At 39.1% G+C, this 21,409-nt stretch overlaps 1 protein-coding gene across 2 annotated transcripts in view; it reads left to right on the plus strand.

The window, feature by feature from the left end:
- The window catches only part of TAOK1 (TAO kinase 1), a 68,658-nt gene that overhangs the window by 21,187 nt on the left and 26,062 nt on the right, over window positions 1–21,409 (plus strand). For both annotated transcript variants that reach the window (XM_068909541.1, XM_068909542.1), the window contains exons 2-6: window positions 10,902–11,128; window positions 15,321–15,392; window positions 18,353–18,454; window positions 20,330–20,375; window positions 21,267–21,363. In XM_068909541.1, coding sequence (XP_068765642.1) covers window positions 10,997–11,128; window positions 15,321–15,392; window positions 18,353–18,454; window positions 20,330–20,375; window positions 21,267–21,363 — 449 coding nt within the window. In that variant the 5' untranslated portion in view covers window positions 10,902–10,996. The remainder of the gene's footprint in view (window positions 1–10,901; window positions 11,129–15,320; window positions 15,393–18,352; window positions 18,455–20,329; window positions 20,376–21,266; window positions 21,364–21,409) is intronic.

Below are 21,409 nucleotides of genomic sequence, written 5' to 3' on the forward strand. Positions count from 1 at the left end.
CCCTAATTATTAGCTCAATTAATTCTTCTCTTTGGCTGTGTCCATTGTTGTATAATTCTCTGGAGTGGTAGCTATTGTAAGGAAGAGATAGCGGTTCTGTGACAAAAATAAACGTCTGTTCTTGAGTTGTTTTAAACTTTTAGAGTAGCTACTTACTCATCTTGATGGCACAATAATGTTTAATTTACAAATTTGTTGAAGGACCAGCTTTCTTGGCATATAGTCTGTGACAATACCGTAACGTATACCTAGTCTTTTCACAGAGTAAAGTTATCTTCTTTGTGCAAATAATTTAGCTCCTTTCCTATATCCTTACTGTCCTCTGTGGCTTTCTTTTTCTTGCCCTGGTAGTTGAACAGGCTGGTGACTGCCTGAGGCTTCCTGCTTAGACCGTTTGTTTGTTTTAAGACTGTGGCCATACAGTCTTCCAATTTTCTCTCGGCTTTTTCAATTTGTGTTTTATCTTTTTTCTACTTTAGATCCTTCCTGCAGGCATCAATTTTGCCAGGTTTACTTTTTCAGAAAAATACCTGCTCAGATAAGATTCTGAGCTGTGAATTGTCTATTTTATGAGGAAGTAGACCTTTGGTTGGAGTTTACATGCTTCCTATCGTTCTTCTACACTGTAGTGAATTAACTTGCATGTGCAATTTAAATATTTTCATACTGGTCAGAAAGACTTTGAATTCCTTCCTGTCAGTCCTCTTTTCTAAAACCAAGTTTGATACTGTTATTTTTTAATTACTACTTTTCTCAAGGATAATGTGGGCTTTGGTAGCTTGCTTCTGAGTTGTACATTGTTTATGCTGAATCAAAAATAGCTAACCTTACCGCATTCGTTGTTCTGGGACAAAATCGGTGGTGGGGGGGGAGGTGAAGAAGAGGTTTCTCTGAACTCTAATCCCATTGTGACATCTGACTAGTTTTATCTGGGCAGTTGGAGTTGCCCATTATTTTTGCCTCTAGACGTAATTGGCTCTCCTCAGCTGGTTGCTTGCTAACCTTTTCTCAAGCAGTACGCTACCACCAGAGCACTTCCTGCACAGGAATTTTTATAATGTAACACTCAAAACTTCTTCAGTCATTAAAGTTTAAGACAAGAGATGTGGCCGCAGAGGGTTATCTGTAGATGATTCAGACACAGAATGTGTATTAATGTGATGCTTTTAATGTAGTAGAGGAAAATAGTTGGCAACTACTGTGAACCTAATGAATTGCAAAAGAAGGGGGCAGAGGATTTCTTTTTTTTCCAGTTGCTTTCCTCAAAGCTTTGCTAGCCTAAGGAATTACTAAATTTAGAGCTGACCTTCATAATAAATATACCAGAACTATCGCAAGCAAAGAGATACGGGAGATGTTAGTGTTGCATAGGTCAGAGTATGGTTAGTGCTTCTTGACCTTCCATAACATTGGTCTGTGAACACTGGCTATTCTTCAGCTATTCTGTAGGTCTGCGTCTAACTATGATCATATGGGATGCCTCGTTGTAAACGGGAGAAATTTCATAAAATACTAGATGCCTCTTGGCATTAATGTTTCTTTCTTCAACTACATCAGCAATCTGTCTTTTGTGTTATTTAAGGGATAAGATCAGTGGTAAGCTTTGTTTCTCAGGTGAGTGTAGTTGCAAAAAATTGCCAGTTAACCAAACTGTAGTATTTCCAAGAGCACTGCTAGTGTTAGATATATTTATGTTTGTTTATAACTGGCATAGGTAAATGTTGTGAAAATAGATTTCATTATGTTTAAAATATCTATCTTGAACGCAGTAACAGGCTTACCTAGTTAGAGCTGCCTTTTCTCCTACTTAAAAATTTGAAAAGATTGTAGAAATAATCAGAAGTACAGAAAATGAAATGGAAAGTATGGGAAAAGCATTGGTTCTTCTGGCATTGTTAATGGTAGTCACTGTTGGCTTTGCTGCTGGTGCAGGTCATCCTAACAAATACTTATGCCCAACCTAGAAGCATAGATCCTGGCCTTGTCAACTGAGCTATGGGAAAACATACCTCTCTGACCCTTTTGCTAGTGGCATTCCTGGAAAGTAAGCATCCAAGCAGAACAGCTCAGCAGCATCAGAAAGTGTGCTGGGGTAAGTAATTCAGGGCGTTGATGATGGACATCTTAGTGGCAGAATTTTGAGAGGAAATCAAAGTAAGCCACACAGTCTGCAACTGCACGTATAAGGGAAATGCAAGCAGTACTCTAAGATAAAAGTATCTTCCTGAGGCTATTCTGTGAAGAAGTATAATACAAGAAAAAATACAGATGGTGAAGCAGAGGAAGAAAAAATTGTTCCTAAAGAGGTTTTTCCAGGAGGGAACCACTCCTCAGCACCCCCCTAACCCCTCAGAAAAGAAGAAGAAGAAGAAAAATACAGCTGCAAAAGGAATCTTACTGGAATTAAGATGAAGGAAAAATTTACTGTATTGAGGAAATAAAGTCTATTTGAACATAGGAGCTCACAGACATGAAAAGCTGCTAGAATTCACCACAGTATTCAGGTGCAGATTTAACTTGTCCCTATAATCTATTCCTTCTACAAATGCTTTTCACATTCTCATCTATATATAAAGGGAACAGCGTTAACTGTCCAAATGGCTGTTTAGATCTCACCTGCTTCAGCCGCTGGCAGTAGGAGTGATTTCTAACTCAGCAGTCCCTCTATTGTCTGTCTCCTCCAGGAGGCTGGGAGGAAACAGAGGAGCATTTAGTGTATATATGCATGAGGCTGAAAAGCAAAACGTAGAAGAGCACACTGTTTAAGGGGGCTTTCCCTGGTCTACAGCTCCCTTCTGTAGTCCAGTTTTCTCAGCCCTTTCCAAGTGTCTTTGTTTGGCTTCTGGTTGGCAGTATTTCAGTATGATTCCTTTTTTTAATTCAGTTTTGTGACAGCGCTTTGGATTTTTTTCTGAATATTAAACGTTTTCCTAACAGTCTCTGGTAGAATGCCATTCATTTGCATCGCTGTCTTCTTTAGTGACAGATAGTCCTAGTGGATTCAGCGTAGAGAACAAGTGTACCAAAAAAGAGTGGTTTTAAGATAATGAAGCAAAAGGCAAGTTGGTGACTTTGCCAGCATTTTTTTTCACCTCAGCTGCAGCTCACTACTAAGTGGTAAAAGTAAGTTACCCAGGGGAGACTCCCAGGGGAGATGTTTCTGGGTCCCTCCTGCCCCTTCTGCAGAGCCTAGGAGGAGCTACATGCCACTTGCTGCACCTCCAGCTTTTTCCTGTCCTGTTTCCTGGATTTTGTTTTTCTTAATTGTCACTCGAGTAAGACTTTCAAATTGCAGAACTAGAAGGAGGAGGGGGGAGAGGCTTGCCCAAGTACGTAAGTGGTATGTGGTTTCACATGAATCAGGTGACTAAAATTGCAGTCCCTTTTGAGAGGCCTGAAGATGCTGATAGACTTTCCATTGTGATAGTCACCTAGAATACAAGTGTTTTGGTACCATCTGCCGTGGTGTAACTGAGCATGGATGGGAAGCTGGTTTTCAGCTGTTTGAGGAAGCAGCCTTTTTCTGCTGTGAGCAGAGTAACTTATTTTCCATGTATGCAGTGCACGTTAAGCCACTTGAGAGTTGCTCTGCTTTTATCAGAACAGGAAAAAGAATAGCCTGGGTGGACTAGAGCCTGTGTTGAGAGATGTTTTAAGGAACAGCCACAGCACTTGGCAAGTTGGCAGGGCGTTTTTTTTTTTTTTTTGATTTGGGGAACAAGAAAAACATGTTATACAGTCGTATAGTTTGGGTTGGCTTCCTAGAAGGAGAGATAGGGTGCAATGATCAAGAAAGTACTTTCTCAGGGCTCCTGAAGAACCTGATGGGCATACGTCCCTGTGTTTGCTGAGATCTGCAGATGGATAAATAGGAGAAGACAGTCCTGAATCTGGCAGTATTGCACTGACTGCAGATCCGCTGAACTTCAGATCAGCCAACAGAACTTTTTATGTCTGTGCCTTGCAGAAAGAACCTACTGATACTGGTCCTATTGCGCAGCCCCACCACAGCAGGCTAGCTAGTGCCTGGCTTCTGCTAAGCAGCAAATAAAGCCATGGGATGTATAGCAGGTAATCTCTGCTTGCTCTTTCCATTTCCGGGTGAGATTACTGCACTCAGATTTCATCTGGCTAAAATTTTAAAGGCTAATATACAGGGAGGAGATTTATACGAAGATCACAGAATAAGTTACATATAGTAGCATCATTCCTAAAGTCACATATATCAGCACTTCCTGGTGTGATGAGGGCATAATATGTTTATTTCCTCTGATGCTGAAACTTCAGCATCTGTTCTGATATATCCCCAACAACTGTATTGCCCTTCCACTTCTGATACCAGGTTAGTGCCAAATGATATCGCACTTAACGTCCCCACAAATTCGAGGGGTGGGTATTGCAACATCTCGTTTCCGCTGGAGGAGAGTACATTGCAGAGTACAATGAGGATTTTTTTTCTCTCAATTGCTACATGTGCTATTCATCACATTGTCTTCTCTTTCCATATGTTGTGGCCTTGTTTTGCAGCGCTGTAGATAAGGTCTTTTACCACCAGTCATATAACAGCTAGTGCTCAGCCTCATGATGGTGGTGTCTTGATAAAATGATGATGTGCCAGGGCTACACAATTGCATGTAGTGCTGGGAGAACCTCATAGGCAGTCTAAATATGTATCAAAGACACATATGTTTCCTCTATGTGATAAGTAACTTTTATGTTAAAAGTCCAGCTGAGGATTTCTCTGTGTGGTATATAGAACGCAGCTCGGACATACTGGTATATCTGGTCTGTGTTATAGTGTAAGAATAAAACTCTTAAGAATTTTTTGTGAAAATACATGAAATACTGACTTCTTCACATTTGTGTACAAGCAGCAACATGCATCCTATAATTTAGCTTAATTTTTTGCCTTATGTACTTTTATTCAGAATCTACCCAAAAAAAAGGGGGAATGACTGATCTGCTACTTCAAGAAATTGTGCTTGCAGGTCAAGCCTTCAATTCTGTACTGAAAATGAACAGAAATTTTAAGAAGTTAGTTTGTATTTTAGGCATTCTTCCCATCTAACAATTATACCTACAGCTAGAGTAAGTAAAACAAAACAAAACAAAAAAAAAGTAAAGCAATACTTCCAATAGTTCCAGTTTACCATATTTATGATAGTGGTGGAAATTTTCAGTGTCAGCTGGAAGCCATTCAGGAAAATTTTAATGGTGTGTTGAGAGGATAACTTAATCTCTGCTTCATACACTCCCCAGAACTGACCCATATGCAACTAAGAGAAAATCCCTTTTCCCTCGTTTGACAGTTGCATGATGACACTCATTCCCCATCTATTTGATGCTCTTGCATTATATCCTGCCAAAGGAAATTACTCTAAAATTTAGCAACTGTTTGCACTATATGCAGTGTAGATGCTTTACCAAAAAGAAAAAAAAATCCTGCATGCCAATTTCCAAATAAAGTTAAACTGTGGTGTGGGGGCAGAGGGTTTCCTCTAGCTTTGGGTAAGAAGTTATCTGAAGAAGCAGTGGTTTTCTGTGTTGGATATTCACTTTGTAGTCTTTGCTGTTAGAGAATACACCTCTAAAGGTCTTGGGTGCTGTAGCTGGACACCTGAATTTATTTTTTTAAATGTGGCATGTATTTTGCCAGTAAGAAATATATAGTGTACCTACATTTGATACTAAAGATAAGTTTTTATAGGTTTTAGTGTACTAAGGGTATCACATGGCAGAAGACTATAACATAATGCAAGGTTTACACTTCCAATTGCAAACTATTTTTGTTTTTAGTTCAGTAATGGAGGACAGCATTCCTGTTCTCCTTAGACATCATAGGAATCCAGCTTTTAGGACACCATGTAGCGTGCCGCTTGATGCCCAGTGAAATGGAGAGTGACACAGGATGATGGATTGTTTTACAGTGCATAAATCTGCTTCCATTTTTGTGGTTGTGTGGTATTTGTTTAACTTTAGTAGTAATATTCCTATTTATAGAAGCTGAAAGACATTGAATATGTTGATTCTTTGAAACTTGAGTTGTATGGAGAAGGTGTGCTGCTTTTTAATGCTAATAATCTACAAGCAAGCCTATGTGCTAATTGTCACGTTTTGTTTTCTACAACTTTGTGAACCTTCTTAAGGAACTACCAATCCTTTGATTCACAGGCGTTAAGCGCAGTCTAATATGTTCTCGTTGTCGTCATTCTCGCAGTTCCATGCCTGGATATGGATCTGAAAAATAATGCTATGGGTGGAGTCTTGGTGAATAGGTTCACTTCTCTTTTGTGGAGAAGGCTAAGTACGTTCTCTTCCTAGGATGTCTGCTCATTACGTGAAAGCAGTTATCTGTGTCAACTAACAGCAGTTGGGTGCTTTCTTGTAGCATGGACAGCAGTTGACTAATAGATTTTTTTTGTTGTTGTTGTTTTTAACAGCCTTGCTAAACATGCGCTCCGTTTTGATTGCGTTTTTTCTAAGGTCTGGTGTAGCATGAAGTTTAAATCTCTACTTTAAATAGGGCAACTGACTGCTTAGAGCTCTGCGTGAACTACCCTGCGGGATCCCAGGGGATCTGAGTCGCAAGGGTGGGTCTGACGGGAGCAAGAGGCGACGTGGCGGGCAGAAACCCGAAGAGACCCCCTTCCTCATCGTCTGGCTCCATGGTGTCAGTTGCTCAAGGAGTGGGTGTGGGTAGATTTAATGTAGCTGTAGTTGTAGGGAATGTAAAGTCTTATTTATGTATAGACTTTTGTGGATGTGTGCATGCAGTTCCTGCTAATTGATAGTTGTTCAAATGAAAGTAATTTGATAAAACATTTTGACCTGTAGTCAGTGTCGGTTACACAAGTAACGGTATCCAGTAACTAAAGCAGGTTCGGCCTACTATACGGAAATGGTTGGGTCTTGTGCCTTGGTCATTCCCTCACTGATTTTGAATCTTTTTCAGATTCCTGTGTCCTGTTGTTGATTATGAGTGGAATCAATCTAACTGCCAGTTGTATACATGGTACTATTCTTTCGTCAACTGACAGCTAGGAAAAAAAAAAGTGAAATTTATTTGTATGTAACTTTAGCAGCCTACAAGATAGGCTTCTAGCCTTAGCTATTATGTAGACTGCCCTTCAGCCAGCGGAGAGAGGTGGGCACAGTCAGAGGACACTGTAACCTGTCCGAAAGGCCTGTCTCTTCGGGGCCACAGTGAGAATCTGGCCGCCCGATCTGAGTTGTCTAAAATGAGATGATCAGTCCCAACTGTTGGGAACAATTATATTTAACAATATAGCTGCACTATAATTTAAAGAAAAGAAGAAGAAAAAAAAGGAAAAAAAGAACTCTAGGAAAGAGACGGCACTGAGGAAAGAATGTGAAATGTCTAAGTGCAGGTTGACCCTAATTTAGAAAATCAGCTGCCTGCTGATATATAACTTAATTTTCAGTGCAGTTTAGGTGCAGCATGGTGTGTGTGTGTGTGTGTGTGTGTGTGTATTCCCCCCCCCCCCAAATCTTAAGGCTCATCTGTGTTTTTAATACACTTAAAATAATGCAGTAAACACTTTGCATGCCGCTTCTCGTAGCTTCACTTCCATTTCCCCAAAGTATTCAGGTGTCCTTATTGCAAGAAAGGAGACAGCATCTCAGCTGCTGGAGCTGTTGGGCTTTGGCAGGCAGTGTGTGTTGTCTGGATCAAAAAGAAGACTGAGGGAATTTAATATTGTAGCATCCTTTAAAAAAATGGGAGCACTTTATTAAGTAAGACTGTGCGAAGCTTTCCTATGGATGGGATTTACATTAATGCATTTCATTGTTCCACCTAAACAGAGGGAATGATAAGCATTGTGTCACATACACGTTTGTAACTATTCCATTAAACAGAGTTGTTAATATGTACTGTTTTTATTTTCATACATTTGAAAGTAGTAACGATTATTTCCAAGAATCAAGATAATTAAATTTCCCTAGAGATTCTCAGGGTTAAAGTGAACAACATGTATTTTAAGGTGCATCGCGCTCCTTAGACGAGGAGTTCTGGTCTTGCCAATTCTCCTCTAATTTGCCATTTGAAGTAAGGCAGAGCAATAGCCAGCCCTGTACCACTTCTGCATATATTGCCAATTAGCCCAGTAAGAGTTTTAGCAACGGTAAAAAGCATTGCCTGTTGCTGACGTTTCCGAGGCATGCTCAAACATCATGCCAAGAAGGAGGCTAGTGGCTGGTTTGGCATAAGGGGTAAACGGGGAGGGGAGGAAGCTGTAATCCCTTTCAGCTGCGTGCGCGCAGGGGTTTTTCTCGTCTCTCCCCCTTTCTCGCGGGCGGGCACACTCGCTCACTCGAGGGGACATGTGACTTTTGGCCACATTAGCAGGTTTATCCAAGCCTAGCCCCTCTGACTAACAGATGTAGGGAAAAGGGCATTGTGGGATTGCAGCAGTTGCTTTTGAACAACAATGTCCTTTTTGTAAGAATCTGATGCTTCTTAAAAGATGGAACATGACATCATTACCGTCGATCCAAGAAACATTCCTTCAATAATACTGAGTGTGCTCTGGTTATCAGCTCCCTTCCCCCAGCGCCTTTCGCTCGCTTCTCTGACTGATGCTTTTTGTCTATTGTTTAGTTCGGGGCTGTAAATGCGAAACAGTTGTCTTTCAGTGTTATGTGCTTGTTAGAGCTGGAATCAAGTGGAATATTGTTGGCTTTTTTGAAAGCCAGACAGAAATAACAAAAAACTTTTCTTCCAGTCTTCATAAATGTAGCATGCTTCAGGTATGGCCTGAATTGTGGCTAATTATTATCCTTCCCACACTGTATTTGTTACTGGGTTATGTAACCCAAGGTGGAGATATCGCAGTGCTATACGTCTAAGTGCTTCTTTGGCAGTTGATGTGTCATGTGCTAACGCTGCCTGTTGTGAAGGTTCCTGTAAGGCTGCCTGCCTCGATGTGAGATCTGTGTGTGCATGCTCACCAAGTGCACGATAACAGTTGTGAACAGCTGCATATTTTGTATACGGATATTTTTTGTGCTTGGTCCATTCACTGAGATGTGAATGTCAGTTTTTCCCGAGCCCCTGAGAGTGGGGCTATCATGGAAACACGTTTTGGGTTACATGATACATCTTTTTAAAACCTGTTTGGAGGAAAGCTATGAGATTTCACGTCCCTTCTCTGCGTTCTCTCTCCCACGCATGTCTTTAATCAGAAAAATTGGAGAATCTTGCAGACTTTACAACTAGGTATGCTTGGCTGTCTCTCGTGCAATCGTACTTTCCTTGTAGTGATGCTGGCAGTATTCTGGCAGCATCCAGCTGGCAGCTGGTGGCATTCGAACTAACAAGGACCAGGCAGTCTTTGGCACTTTATGTGCTGCAAGTGTATAAAGAAGAGTACCACAAAGCATAAACATTCAAGAGTATGTCTTTTTCCATCCTTGTAGGAATTACTCCACGGGGAGGAGAAAACAAGTGATTCATTGATGATCTAGAGACTTGGAGAAAGGTGGAGTTTACAGACTCCAGAAAAGGAGGAAAAGTGGGCAGGGGTAGGGCCTTCTGGTGTATCTGTTAAACTCAAAATAATTGTCTTTTTTCCCATTGTGAAGTTGTAAAACATTTTTTTTTAAAAATAGATTTAAGATATGAAATGCATAACATAAAAATGCAAGTCTTACACGAAATCCTTCTCTCTGGTTAAGTGAGCTGTGTGATTAGCTGTTTGCCAGGGACACAGAACTGGTTTTGTTGGTGACAGTTTATGGAGGATTGGCAGGAAAGCCCTCTTGTCAAGGCCCCTTCCTTTAAGAGGAAAAGAATGTGCATTTTTACTTGTGATGGTTGTTTGGCTTCACCTGTTGCAAAGAGGCAGTAAAATTTTAGCACAACTTGAAGTATACTTTTATTCCTAAGTGGATAGATTCCAAGACATACACTTTGAATAAATGAAAGCAAATGCACAGTGTAAACAGAAAATTTCATACATTCCTAATGGCATCTGAAGTTGCAAGTTCCTCTGAAAAAACTGCTTGCCAGTAGGCTATCGTAGAGGGTTGTATAATGTGCTATCACAATTAAAATGTATTTTTGCATCTGTTTTAAACAGAGTAGAAAGACGTATGTGGAATTTGATAGCTCCTATCCTAGATACCATTCCCCTTTTTTTTAAAAAAAAAAAAAAAAAAAAGGGGATGGGAGGGGACTGTGAATAAGAATCTGAAGAGGAAGAGCATTTTAAGGTAGAGCTCTTGAATTTCGATATGAGAAAAGACAGAAGGGACTAGGACTTAATCACGGACGGAGCAGCCTTAATGAAGTCTCTGTGTGCATGCAGAAATGAGTAAAAATCAGTCACTGGCTTCTTAGCTGGAGTACAATTACAGAAGAAAGGAATACAGTACTGAATTAAGAAGATGTAAATGCAGAACTAGTACATGGAAGTGGTAGTTCATACATGTCAAACTTGTACCACGTAGTTTGTCTTGGAAAGACCATGACACATACGCAATTGTGTAGTCCGTTTAAAAAAAAAAAATCCAACTAAAATTTTAGTATGTGTAACTTAACTCTTCAAAGGAAAGATAACAAGATAATCTGGGCTCACTAATGACAAACTGGTTATCGTTGTAGGTCAAAAGAGATTTTGTGGACTTCTGTGCAGGTGACTGAGCAGATGATGGAGTGAGGAATCTTGTCTCGTTTTGTGTTTTCATTTTGATTTGCATTCTGTAGAAGTGCCTGACTGGTGTGTCAGTGGGACTTTGGATTATCACATCGGATAGGTTGCATTGTTCCATGTAACTGGGATGCTTGCTCTGGAAGAAGGGGAAACTGCTCTTCTGTAGCTTTGTTTCTGACTCTTTGAGAGCAGGATAATCAGACAAGGATTGCAATCTTTTTCTTGCAGTAATCCATGCTGAAGAGGCTCCATTCATACAGATGAACCAAGGGTTGAAGCAGCACTTTAAACCCAGATAGTCGGTCGGCTAACTGCCCAGCAGGATGCCATCAACCAGCCGAGCGGGCAGCCTGAAGGACCCAGAAATTGCAGAGCTCTTCTTCAAAGAAGATCCAGAAAAGCTCTTCACAGACCTCCGAGAGATTGGCCATGGAAGCTTCGGAGCAGTTTATTTTGTAAGTAACTTCATGGCTTTGAAAGTTAGCTGTATTCTGTTTATCTTTAGACCCTGGACATTGACTACTTGTACATAGTGAGGAAAAGAAACTAATGTGGATCTCATCATGTGATCTTTGGGGTAAGGATGCTTTTCTTGTGGGGTGTCTGTGCAGTCTCTGTCCGTTCACGGACTTGCAGTATGTGTAAGGTGTTTGCATGCAAACTGAAAAGAAAAACCGGGAACTTGGTCCTTGCCTGGTGCTCTTATGTGTGTGGTTATGTTTCAAGTAGAGGTTTATCTGCACATTAAAACTCATGCTTCTACTCCATCCATTTTGATTGGCAATGCAGATTTATTAGTCTGTATGCCTCCTTATCAGCTCTTGTCCCTGGAGAGCAGTTGAGTTCTCTCTCCTGTCTTGCATACCCCACAGGCTCCCTTAAAGCCATTCTTTGTGTTTGGCCACCTGAATGTTGGTGCTTTCGTTATCAGTTGCCCTGTCACATCCTTTCCTGCTGCAGGCAAGAATCCCAGTGCTCATCTGTATAAAACTCCTTATTTGACACAAGCTTCTGGTCAGCAGAATTTTTCCCAGGCTGCCTGTATAGCTCAACTGGAGGTGGGATATTTCATGGTAACCTCATTTGCAGGTTGCTGTATGTTAACCGAAGTGCATACTGTGAGACCTTCATTAAAAACCCCTTTTCCTCAGAAAACCTTTTCTCATTTATAATTACAAGAGGTGTGGCCAAACCTGCCAATTTTCCTTCAGAAAGCCGTTTGTGTCAGTATTTTATGAGATGCCTATTCATTGTTAATAATTGCAGCAGACCATGTTGGGAACCTTCCAGCACAAATTTAATGCAGCACAGATGAACTAATTAGGAAAAGCTTCTTAATTTTGTTCCCTGCTTGAAAGTATGAGCTGCCACTGTCTGGGAACAGATCAGGAGGAAAGTGTTTTCTAACAAAACAGTACTCACCTGTGGTCTTTACTTAATATAATTTTCTCCCTCTGACAAAAGAGTGGATATAAAAGGAGAGAAATGATAAATCTATTTTCCTGCTGTGTGGAAATATTACTGAAGTTTTTCAGGACTACTCTGTCTTATAACGGTATGCACAAACCACAGGGGTATGCAAAACTGGCATACAGCTAGAGATAACCTGCAAGCTGTATGCTAACGGCTTTAGCAACCATCAGCAAGAAGCTGTGTTTGCAGCATCTGTTGACTGCCCAAACTTCATAGTGTTTGTAAGGGCTGACTACCCGTTACCAGCTCCTTTTCCAATGAGATAGGAAATAAGATGTCGTGAATTTCCACCATTTTAGACCATTAATTCAGTGTAGGCTAGCATTCATTCACTGAAGAGCGTGTCTACCTCTACTCAGTTCAGATTGTGCTGCTTTGGCAGAAAGCAAGTCCGACACTTGCAAAAAGACGGAGCATAAGCATGCGTTACACTACTCGCATTCATTGCAGGGGGTTATAATTTTGCTAAGTAAGGGGATGCTTCCTACAAAGAAGATACATTGTTAGCTAGTATAATTTCTGTGTAATGAAGCTTTAACCTATAAGTTACATACTAAATATATAGAACCTTCTCACTGCTACCAATTCCAAGAGATCTTGAATCGGAAACTGTTTAACATACTTCCTATGTCAAGCACAAGCCAAAAAGATGAGAAAGGCAGCATGGGAAGAGAAATTTAGTGTAAATGAAGTATGTATAAAGAACTAAATTAGGGGAGTGTGTGTCTTGGATCTTTTATTCTGTAAAACTAGGGGAAAAAAATCCCTTTAAGTTTCTTTAACAAGGTTTGAATTCAGCTAACGTAAACTATGAAACATCCTCTAATCAATGTGATATTGGATTATAGTTAATAACTATTTAAAAGCATATTACCAAAGCCAGTGATGTGCTTTACCTTTTCTTTGCTTATGCAGCTCTTGTATTACTGCTGAAGTTGCTATAGTCACCTGACTTTGATCCTTTGTGTGGAGTTTTCAGAGGAAAGCAGGATATGTGCACATAAATGTCTGTCATTGGAGAAAAAAAAAAAAAAGAGACCTGTTTTGTTTGAATTGTTTAAATTAGCTGGCCTTGTAACATCTTCAAATCTTTTGTCTAGAAACTGTCTTTTTTTAGCTATTCAAGATCACAGGGAACCTGGGGCGGGGGGAAAGCTAACTAAACTCAGTGATTTTTAACGTTCACGGCAGTCTCGACCATGGTGGTGGTCTCTTTTTAGTCCAACCGTAGCAATGAGGAACTGTAGGTGTTGCACAAACACAATCAGTGATTGTTTGCTTAGGTTTTTTAATAGATGGCACCACCACCAACAGTCTGCTTTTATTGCATACAGCCTGGATCAAAAAGGTTGATAATAAATATCAGTGGGAATAATTAATAAATAGAAAAATCCAGATAGGCCTGAAATATTGCATTTTTTTAAAATGCAGTTTACTCTTTGTTAGTTGTACCTACCTTTCTTTCCCTTTCTTGGTGATCCCCAAGACGGGGTGATACGTTTATCGTATGTGATAACTGGCTAAGAACGTTCACTAACTATTTTCTTCTTTGGTTCTGTCACTTAACTTTCTGTCAACGCAGGGTGTTTTTCTTTTTCTTTTATAATTGACAGGAACTCTGTTGGTTCACCTCGTGGTTTTAGTTGCTTAGAAATTGCAAGTCTGACACCTTGGAATCATTTTGGTATTATCCTTACCCCACTCTGTGTTCTGCAATGTAATAATAGCTTTCATTTGACACAGGAAACCTACTATACTGAAATACTGCAGATGGAGCAGAAGAATAACCCCCCTTCTTTTGTTACAGTTGTGATCCTTCTGCTCTATACTATTCTGCTTGCCGGTTTTATTGTGGCTGTTTGCTGATTTGAATGTTTCAAAGCTTGCCTCTAGTTAGTGAAGATCTAGGAGTTAGAATTTTATTCTTTTTTGTCTTTAAAAAAACAAAAATAAAAAGTCCAAATCTTTGTTCTGTTGTAATATTAGCAAGAAGCTAGGAAATATTCTCTCAAACAAAAGGAAAACTAAAAATAGTATTGGTTCAAGCTTATCATAAGTAAACTTGTTGAAATAAGCACTGACAGGGATTCTGGGAATCTCTTTTTTAATGAATGGCAGAATTAAAATATGACAAACCTTTTTACAAAAGGTAGAGTCCTGGTACTTCATTAATCCGTGTTCTGATAGGCTGCATTTGATAGTACAGATATTTTTAAAAATCAGCATTTTCATCAGTCATCATGAATGCTGTGATGCACGCTATTTTGATTTATATCATTTGGCTTCGTGTCCAAGTTGATTATGCTTATCAGAGAGACTCAGAGGTTTTTTTCCTTGTCTACCACCCAGCGCTACTGAAATTCTTAACAGGGGATTGGCTGGCATGTGGTTTGGAAGCATCACTTCTGCAAGGTGAAGTAATGCTGTCTCTCTTCCTGCAAGGGTGAATGAGACGTTGCTTTGGTGCTAAATTAAACAGAACTTCTTGTATTCTCTTATCTTAGACTATTATTGTGTGAAGTCAGGAAGCCTGCCTTTGAAGTGTGAAAAACCACGTTCATTTATTGCGCTGTATAAACAACAATGCTATTGGAGAGCAAAAATAAGTTTGAATTGGAAACTAAGCTTTAGTCACTTAAATTGCTGCCGTTTTTTGCTATATAATCTGTCTGGCTTTAACGATTGCTATTTCCTGGGAGCACAGGGAAGAAAGTAGTGTCTGGAGCAGGTATCTCCTACACACAAAGTGACATCTTTGCGTATGTTTGAAATGGAGTAAGGGGTTGAACCTTGCTTCTGTCTTGCCGGGAATGTACCTGGGCAGGGAAAGAAGTTGATTGAATCAGTTGCCTTTATAAGCTATGATCTGTAGTTTAAAATTAACAGTATTTGACTCCTGCGGAGACTTCCTAAATGCTAAAAACAGGGAAAATAATCCTACCTCATCTCACAGACCAGAGGGTGATCTTCAGCTTTGGAAGGAAATTTCTAATAGGTACAACATTCACACCACTTAGAAGATGCTTTAGTTTATCCATTCTGGTTAGCTTTTGCAGAAATTAAGAGTTTTCGCTGCTTCTTCCAGAGACGCAAATCCTTGTGTGTGTGTATGTGTTTGGTTCCCATCATATTTATGATCTGAGGAGACTGATGGTTCATGTTTTAATGTTACAGGCACGTGATGTGCGCACCAATGAAGTGGTGGCCATCAAGAAAATGTCATATAGTGGGAAGCAGTCAAATGAGGTACGTGAAGCATTTTGTGTGTTAAATCTAGACTGTTGCAAACGCTTATGATAGAGGCTGCACAGCAAGAGAGGTCTTTCCTATGGCAGTAAAGGTGAATGAGGGGGCTGTGTAAACAAAACAAATCAGTTTCACTGTTCCCAGCAAATTTCTGCCTAGTCTGCTCTTGGAAAGGAATGGTAGGTTTCTTTGCTTTTGGACATAAAAGGCTCTTCTATGGGACCACATAGATGTATAGAAAGTAATAAAATAGTATATTTGTATTCAAGCTAAAAAAAAAAAAAAGTTGTCTTTTTGCCCTTAAACGTTCCATTGTAAATTCTTTTTAAAATACCATTTTGCTAACTGGAGAAAGGCTTGTTAGGCATGATAGCAGTGGATGCGGTAGTGAAAAATTCAGAAGGAATATTGTTTGCATAAAGTAATAAGGCAGAATGCATCCTCCCCTGAAATAACTGCTGATGAGCTAAAACAAAAGCAAAACAACAACAGTGAATGAATGGAAATCTGAGCAGTGGCATAATTACAGAAGCCAGAACTGTCAGAACTGAGGATTTAGGTAGTCTTTAAAAGTCAGCTGTAAAAGTAGACCTCTGAGATTTAAACATTAAACGTTTTCATGGCCACCCTAGGTGTGTGGTTTTTCCCTAGGACACTTGATAGAGATAATTGGTTTTATGGTTGAGATGTTTAAGTGCTAATGTAGATTCTTGAAAAGCCCAACTTGACTTGAAGTTGAACAGCTTGTTTGGTATTATTTCTACCAATGACATGTATCAGGTTATGGAATCATTTTTTTAATAAGAGTACTATAAGCCTGTTGTTCAAGGCACTTAGGGTTCCCTCCCTCCGTTCTCTCTTTTCCACTCTTAGAAGTAACCTTGCTCTGAGTTTGACTGTCAGTTCTCTTTGCTTTTCTGTGCATACCTTCATACCTTTTGTGTATTGATCATCTATACAACAAGGAGCTCAAGTATAATTTCCTGTGTGCATGTGGTGGAGGACGCGACAGTGTCTTCAGCAATCCTGAATTCTAGTTTCATAGTTAAATCTGCTATGCATGTCTCTCTTTTGTCACCGCAGTGGCTTGTTTAACCATGTACTGATGAAAGAATAATTTGTACCTACTGCTTGTCCTACTGTTTTAATTACTATGAGCTATAAATACTCTATTCACATGAAACAAACTGTGCATGCTTCAGAAATAGCTTTTGTTTGTCTTCATTGCATATGTGTCTTTATTTTGAAGAAAGTAATCAGACCAGGGTTAAAACACTTTCTATTTTACTTCTATATTTGTTTTGTTCAGAAGTTCACTAGAGTTATTTACATAGCCTATGTAAATAACATTGATTAAGGACATTCCAGTATCATTTATATTTACTTGGTTTCATAATAAGATTTTATCTTTGGGAACAATGATTCCTTACAATAAGTACATATTTCATTCCAAAAATAAGTTAGGGGCCTTTATAATATGTAGTGCTGTACTCCTAATGTAATCTTGGAGCTTTTTTTTTATGCAAGAAATCAAAAATATGTCTTGATAAACAAATGTAATGCTTTTCTCTTCCCAGTGTAGAAGAAATGCTTGTTCCAGTTAGAGTGGTGCTTTCTTGTTTTTGTTTTTATTGCTTAGTACCTCAAAGGCAAATAAGTGACTCTTTCATACTAAAGTGAGGGTGTCGGTGAGAGAGTTTTTATCAGGATAACTCCGCTAATGTAGCTCCCATAAAATTTCTTGTGTTCAGAAATGCTTAGTCAGTAAGCTGCTTTGTCTGTGGGTACCGCATGCCCAGGTTTCACTTGTCTCTCTAACCCTAAAATTTTTTATTGAGTAGAGTTTGGGTTTTGTACCTATTTTCCAAAACATTTGAGTATGTGACAACCTATTTGTAAGTTGGAATCACTTTCCATCTACATATCCTAGCCACATATGTATGTCTGAAGAAGTGTATGTTTACAGGACCTGGAAAACAGCTTTTGAACCTCTTAGTTTTGGGGGAGGTTTCTCGACTTCTGATTAACTTCAGGACTGATGCTCTTCCTTGAAAACGTTTTCATTGTCAACACTGACATGTTGACGCCTGTGTACTTAAATGGTTTTGGGTACTACATTTGTTCTTGAACATCTTTCTCAGCAGTTTTAGTTTTGCCATTGCACTTCCAAGCTCTTGCTTTTCTCACCTGAGGCTGGGCGGATATGCGACAGGAGATTTGGCGATTCCCACAAGGTGGAGCAGTGAAAGTGGCTAGCTTTACAGTGGAAAATGGCATTTTCTTGGCCTCTTTTGTACCTAAAAATTGCACTGGCAGAGTTCCTTTTAATGTAAAGCTGGTTTTTGTTTTATCTGTTTACTCTTTTACTCTGTCCAAACTACTCCCTTATCCGGTAGGCAACTCGGTTTAAATTGTTACCTGTAAAGACTAAACTAGTAATGGAGCAATGTTATCAAAAACAGAGATGCTTAGCAGCTGGCAAATGGAGCCCCATCTGATGTAATGTAGTTACTAGTAGGGATAGATATTTACATCTTCCAGAGTAAGTGAGAGACAGCTGATACTGGCAGAGGACACTTTTTATCATCTACCTCTCTTTCAGGTTGGGATGTGTGTTTGATATGACAGCAGAAATGGTATCCCTTAGAAAGAGGTTGCTTCTTTTTTGAGGACTTGCTCAGGTATCAAGTGTTTACCAGTGTATCCTATCCATACATACAAATATGAAATACTGCATTGATAGGAGATCTTTGCCATACTGCGTGATCAGCTGACTACTTATGTTGCAAGCCCATTGAGGAGCTGAGCCGTGAAAAGCATGGTGTTGATGTAAATTTATTTTAATTTGGAATCTTAAGATGGTTTCTGCCTTTTAAAGTAAATAAATGACATACTAACTTCACCAAGAAAAATAAGGTAACAGTTCTGTAAAGTCTTTCTGTTCCTTTTCTTTTCTACAGAAATGGCAGGATATTATTAAGGAAGTCAAGTTCCTCCAAAGAATAAAACACCCTAACAGTATAGAATACAAAGGCTGCTATTTGCGGGAGCATACAGCATGGGTAAGCATCTGCTGCACTCTGCACTTCTCTTGCCTTGGTTAGGGGCACTTTAAATAAAGTATCTCCAGCTGGCTCTCAAGAGGCACCTGAATATTTGCATCGCACAGGCACAGACAAGTATAGCCTAGGACCCTTACAAATGCTCAGCAAAACTAGGTGTAGTTTTTTGAAACAAGATTTGGGGAAATTTCTCCTTTCTTTTGCAGACTGAGGTGATTGATACGTTGTTATTTCAGCGTTTTTAGCTTGATGGACTGATTATTTTAAAATAAAAATAATAACAGAAAAAAAAAGATTGTGGCCACTGTTCCTGCTCTAAGGAAAGGAGAGAGTTTCACTTGTAGCGCCTGGGAGACAAGTATGGCAGTTTTGTTATGGCAGGTCATGTAGCGGCATATTTGTTATGCCACTGAGTTTATTAATGGTGACTCAGTACTTTACAGGCTGACCAAATATTTTCTGGAAGTGAGTGGTCAGTTGTATTTTAATGGAACAGGTTAGAATCCCCAACTGATAAGTTTTTAATTAAAGTAACTTTTGAATTGTTAGTATTTCGACTGTTTAACTAAACTCTTCTTTTGTATATTGTTTACTACTTTTGCCATTTAATTTTTCTTATGTTTAGGTGACAAAAACAAGCTGGTTTTATTTCTGACTGTCATATCGCAACAGAACTTCATATGCTTGATTTAAACAAAAAAGCAAACCCAAAACTAAAATTGGTTCATTTGACTTGGTCTGCATAAAATGTTTGTGTATGAATAGATGCATTTGGTTGTGCAGAAGAAGAATCCTGTCAAACTAAAATTGTGATTTAGCACCTTTCATTGACAAGGTTGTTGTAGTAGAGCATACTAAAGAAATCACATAGTTGAAATTATAGTTTAAATTGTAAGTACTGTTCATGCATCAGCTTCAGTAAATCTGTAGCACAAATTTTTTTTTTTTTAGTTTGACTGAACAAAAAGTTAAGTAAATCCTTAAATAGCCCTGTAATACTCTGATATGCTTGTTTGCAATTTGACATTCCTACTAGATACACACATATAAAATAAGATACGCAGTGCGATATGTAACTGGCTATGAATGAGCTCTTGCCTTCCTTAGAAGCTTTATTACTTGGTATCTTACGCAGGCAGGCTACGCTAACTTCCGTGGGAGCTGTCCGTGTGTGAGGGGTCAGTAAGACAGTGCCAGGATGGGGCAGTTTATTATAATACTTGCATTGTTACGGCCGAGTGCTGTTGTTTTCCAGCAAAGTTGAGCTTACATCAAAAAAGGTGTGTCAATATGGTTAGACCAGCAAATCTTTTTACAGTAGGGGCAGTTTGTACCAGCAAAAAAAAGTGCTTTCATTGATACAGCATGTGCCAGTTAGCTGAGCAGAGTAAACCATACCAGCCAAAGTGCTTTTATGCTGTTAAAACTGATCTGTGCTAGGATTTTTGCTTGTATTGAGTGGCTGCAAGAAAAGCGCGTCATAACTGACAATATCATACTGGCAGAGTTCTTTTCAAAGAGCGCTGGTCACTCTAAATGCCAATTTATTGTTGTTTATGTGTTTGTTTTGCTAAAGAGTAATTTGCTACTTCTAATGAATACAAAGTATCCTGGAATTTTTTCCCTCCTTTCCTTCTTGTATAAGAGCTGCATATCTTAACCTACAGAGTTTATAAGAAGACAGTCTATTTTCATAAAATATGAACTTGAAACTGAAGTCGTGTCCCTTCCTTTTCCTCATTGCTAGACGCAGGGCAGACTCAATCTAGGTTGCATTGTATGTACCAGTGATAGTTTAACCTCCATAGAAATCTGGAAAATATGTATTTACCAATAGTGGTTTTCTAACAACTATTTTGATTTCTTCTCATACAGCTTGTTATGGAATATTGTTTAGGATCAGCGTCAGACTTATTAGAAGGTATGTCATGAACGTTTATTTGACTGCAAGTCAGAAGCATAATACTGAAATAAGAGGTTACAGGATCGCAGAATTGTCCTTGAATTTACGGTTTAATGTTGGGGCAGAGCCAATTCAAAATCTTATATGGCTATAATATTTTTCTGTAGAATATCAGCTCTCCTAGGTGTGTGATTTATTTTTGTTATTTTAAAGTAAGTTGTCAGTCAGCTATTTGTTTTCTTTTGAGTTTGAGGCTCTCCTGTTATGACAGTTCAAGATTTATTTCTGCAAACCCTTGCTGTTGATCCTAATGCTTACGACAGCTGTAGTCCTGTTGAGTAAAACAGTACTGCAGCAGTATTAGGGGTTTGTTTGATGAGGTCTTTTGTTAAAAGGTTGTTTTCCTATCAGGCTTCTTGAAGTGAACTGTCTTTGAAGATATTTGTGTGGCCAGTAAGCTGTTCATCTTCCTTCCCTTGCCAGAAGCGTTTTAAGACAAAAGGCTGAGCTGCCTGGGAGTCACCTGTATTGCTACAGTTTATTCAAGTGTGAATGGTCATAAAGTTCTAGGGTTTGGGATTTAGCTTCTTTGAAGGAGAACTGAATATTGAGTCTCAAATAGGTATTTGGGAGAATGATCACAGAGCTGATGGGCATGCAGTTTAAAATTGCAAAGGAGTCTCTTTTTGACAGTAAATAGCTGCTGTATTACAGTTAGATTATATTTGATTGCAGATTGTGTTATGCTGTGAACTGTTTTTAAATTGTACGTTTGATTTTCCTGTTGGACCTAGTAAAATCAAAGTTCAGTATTTTCTGTGTGTTTACATTGTTAACAGTACTCACTGCATGTTTGCAAACTGCATTGTTTTCTTTAATATTGAATTTCAAATAAATTTTTTCCTTAAGTTCATAAAAAGCCATTGCAAGAAGTGGAAATAGCAGCAATTACCCATGGTGCTCTCCAGGGATTAGCATATTTGCATTCTCACAATATGATCCATAGGTAAGTGGTTATAGATTTGATTTGTCACGCACTTACAGGTAATTTA

Source organism: Struthio camelus, chromosome 16 (genome assembly GCF_040807025.1).
Source record: "Struthio camelus isolate bStrCam1 chromosome 16, bStrCam1.hap1, whole genome shotgun sequence".
NCBI lineage: Eukaryota > Metazoa > Chordata > Aves > Struthioniformes > Struthionidae > Struthio > Struthio camelus.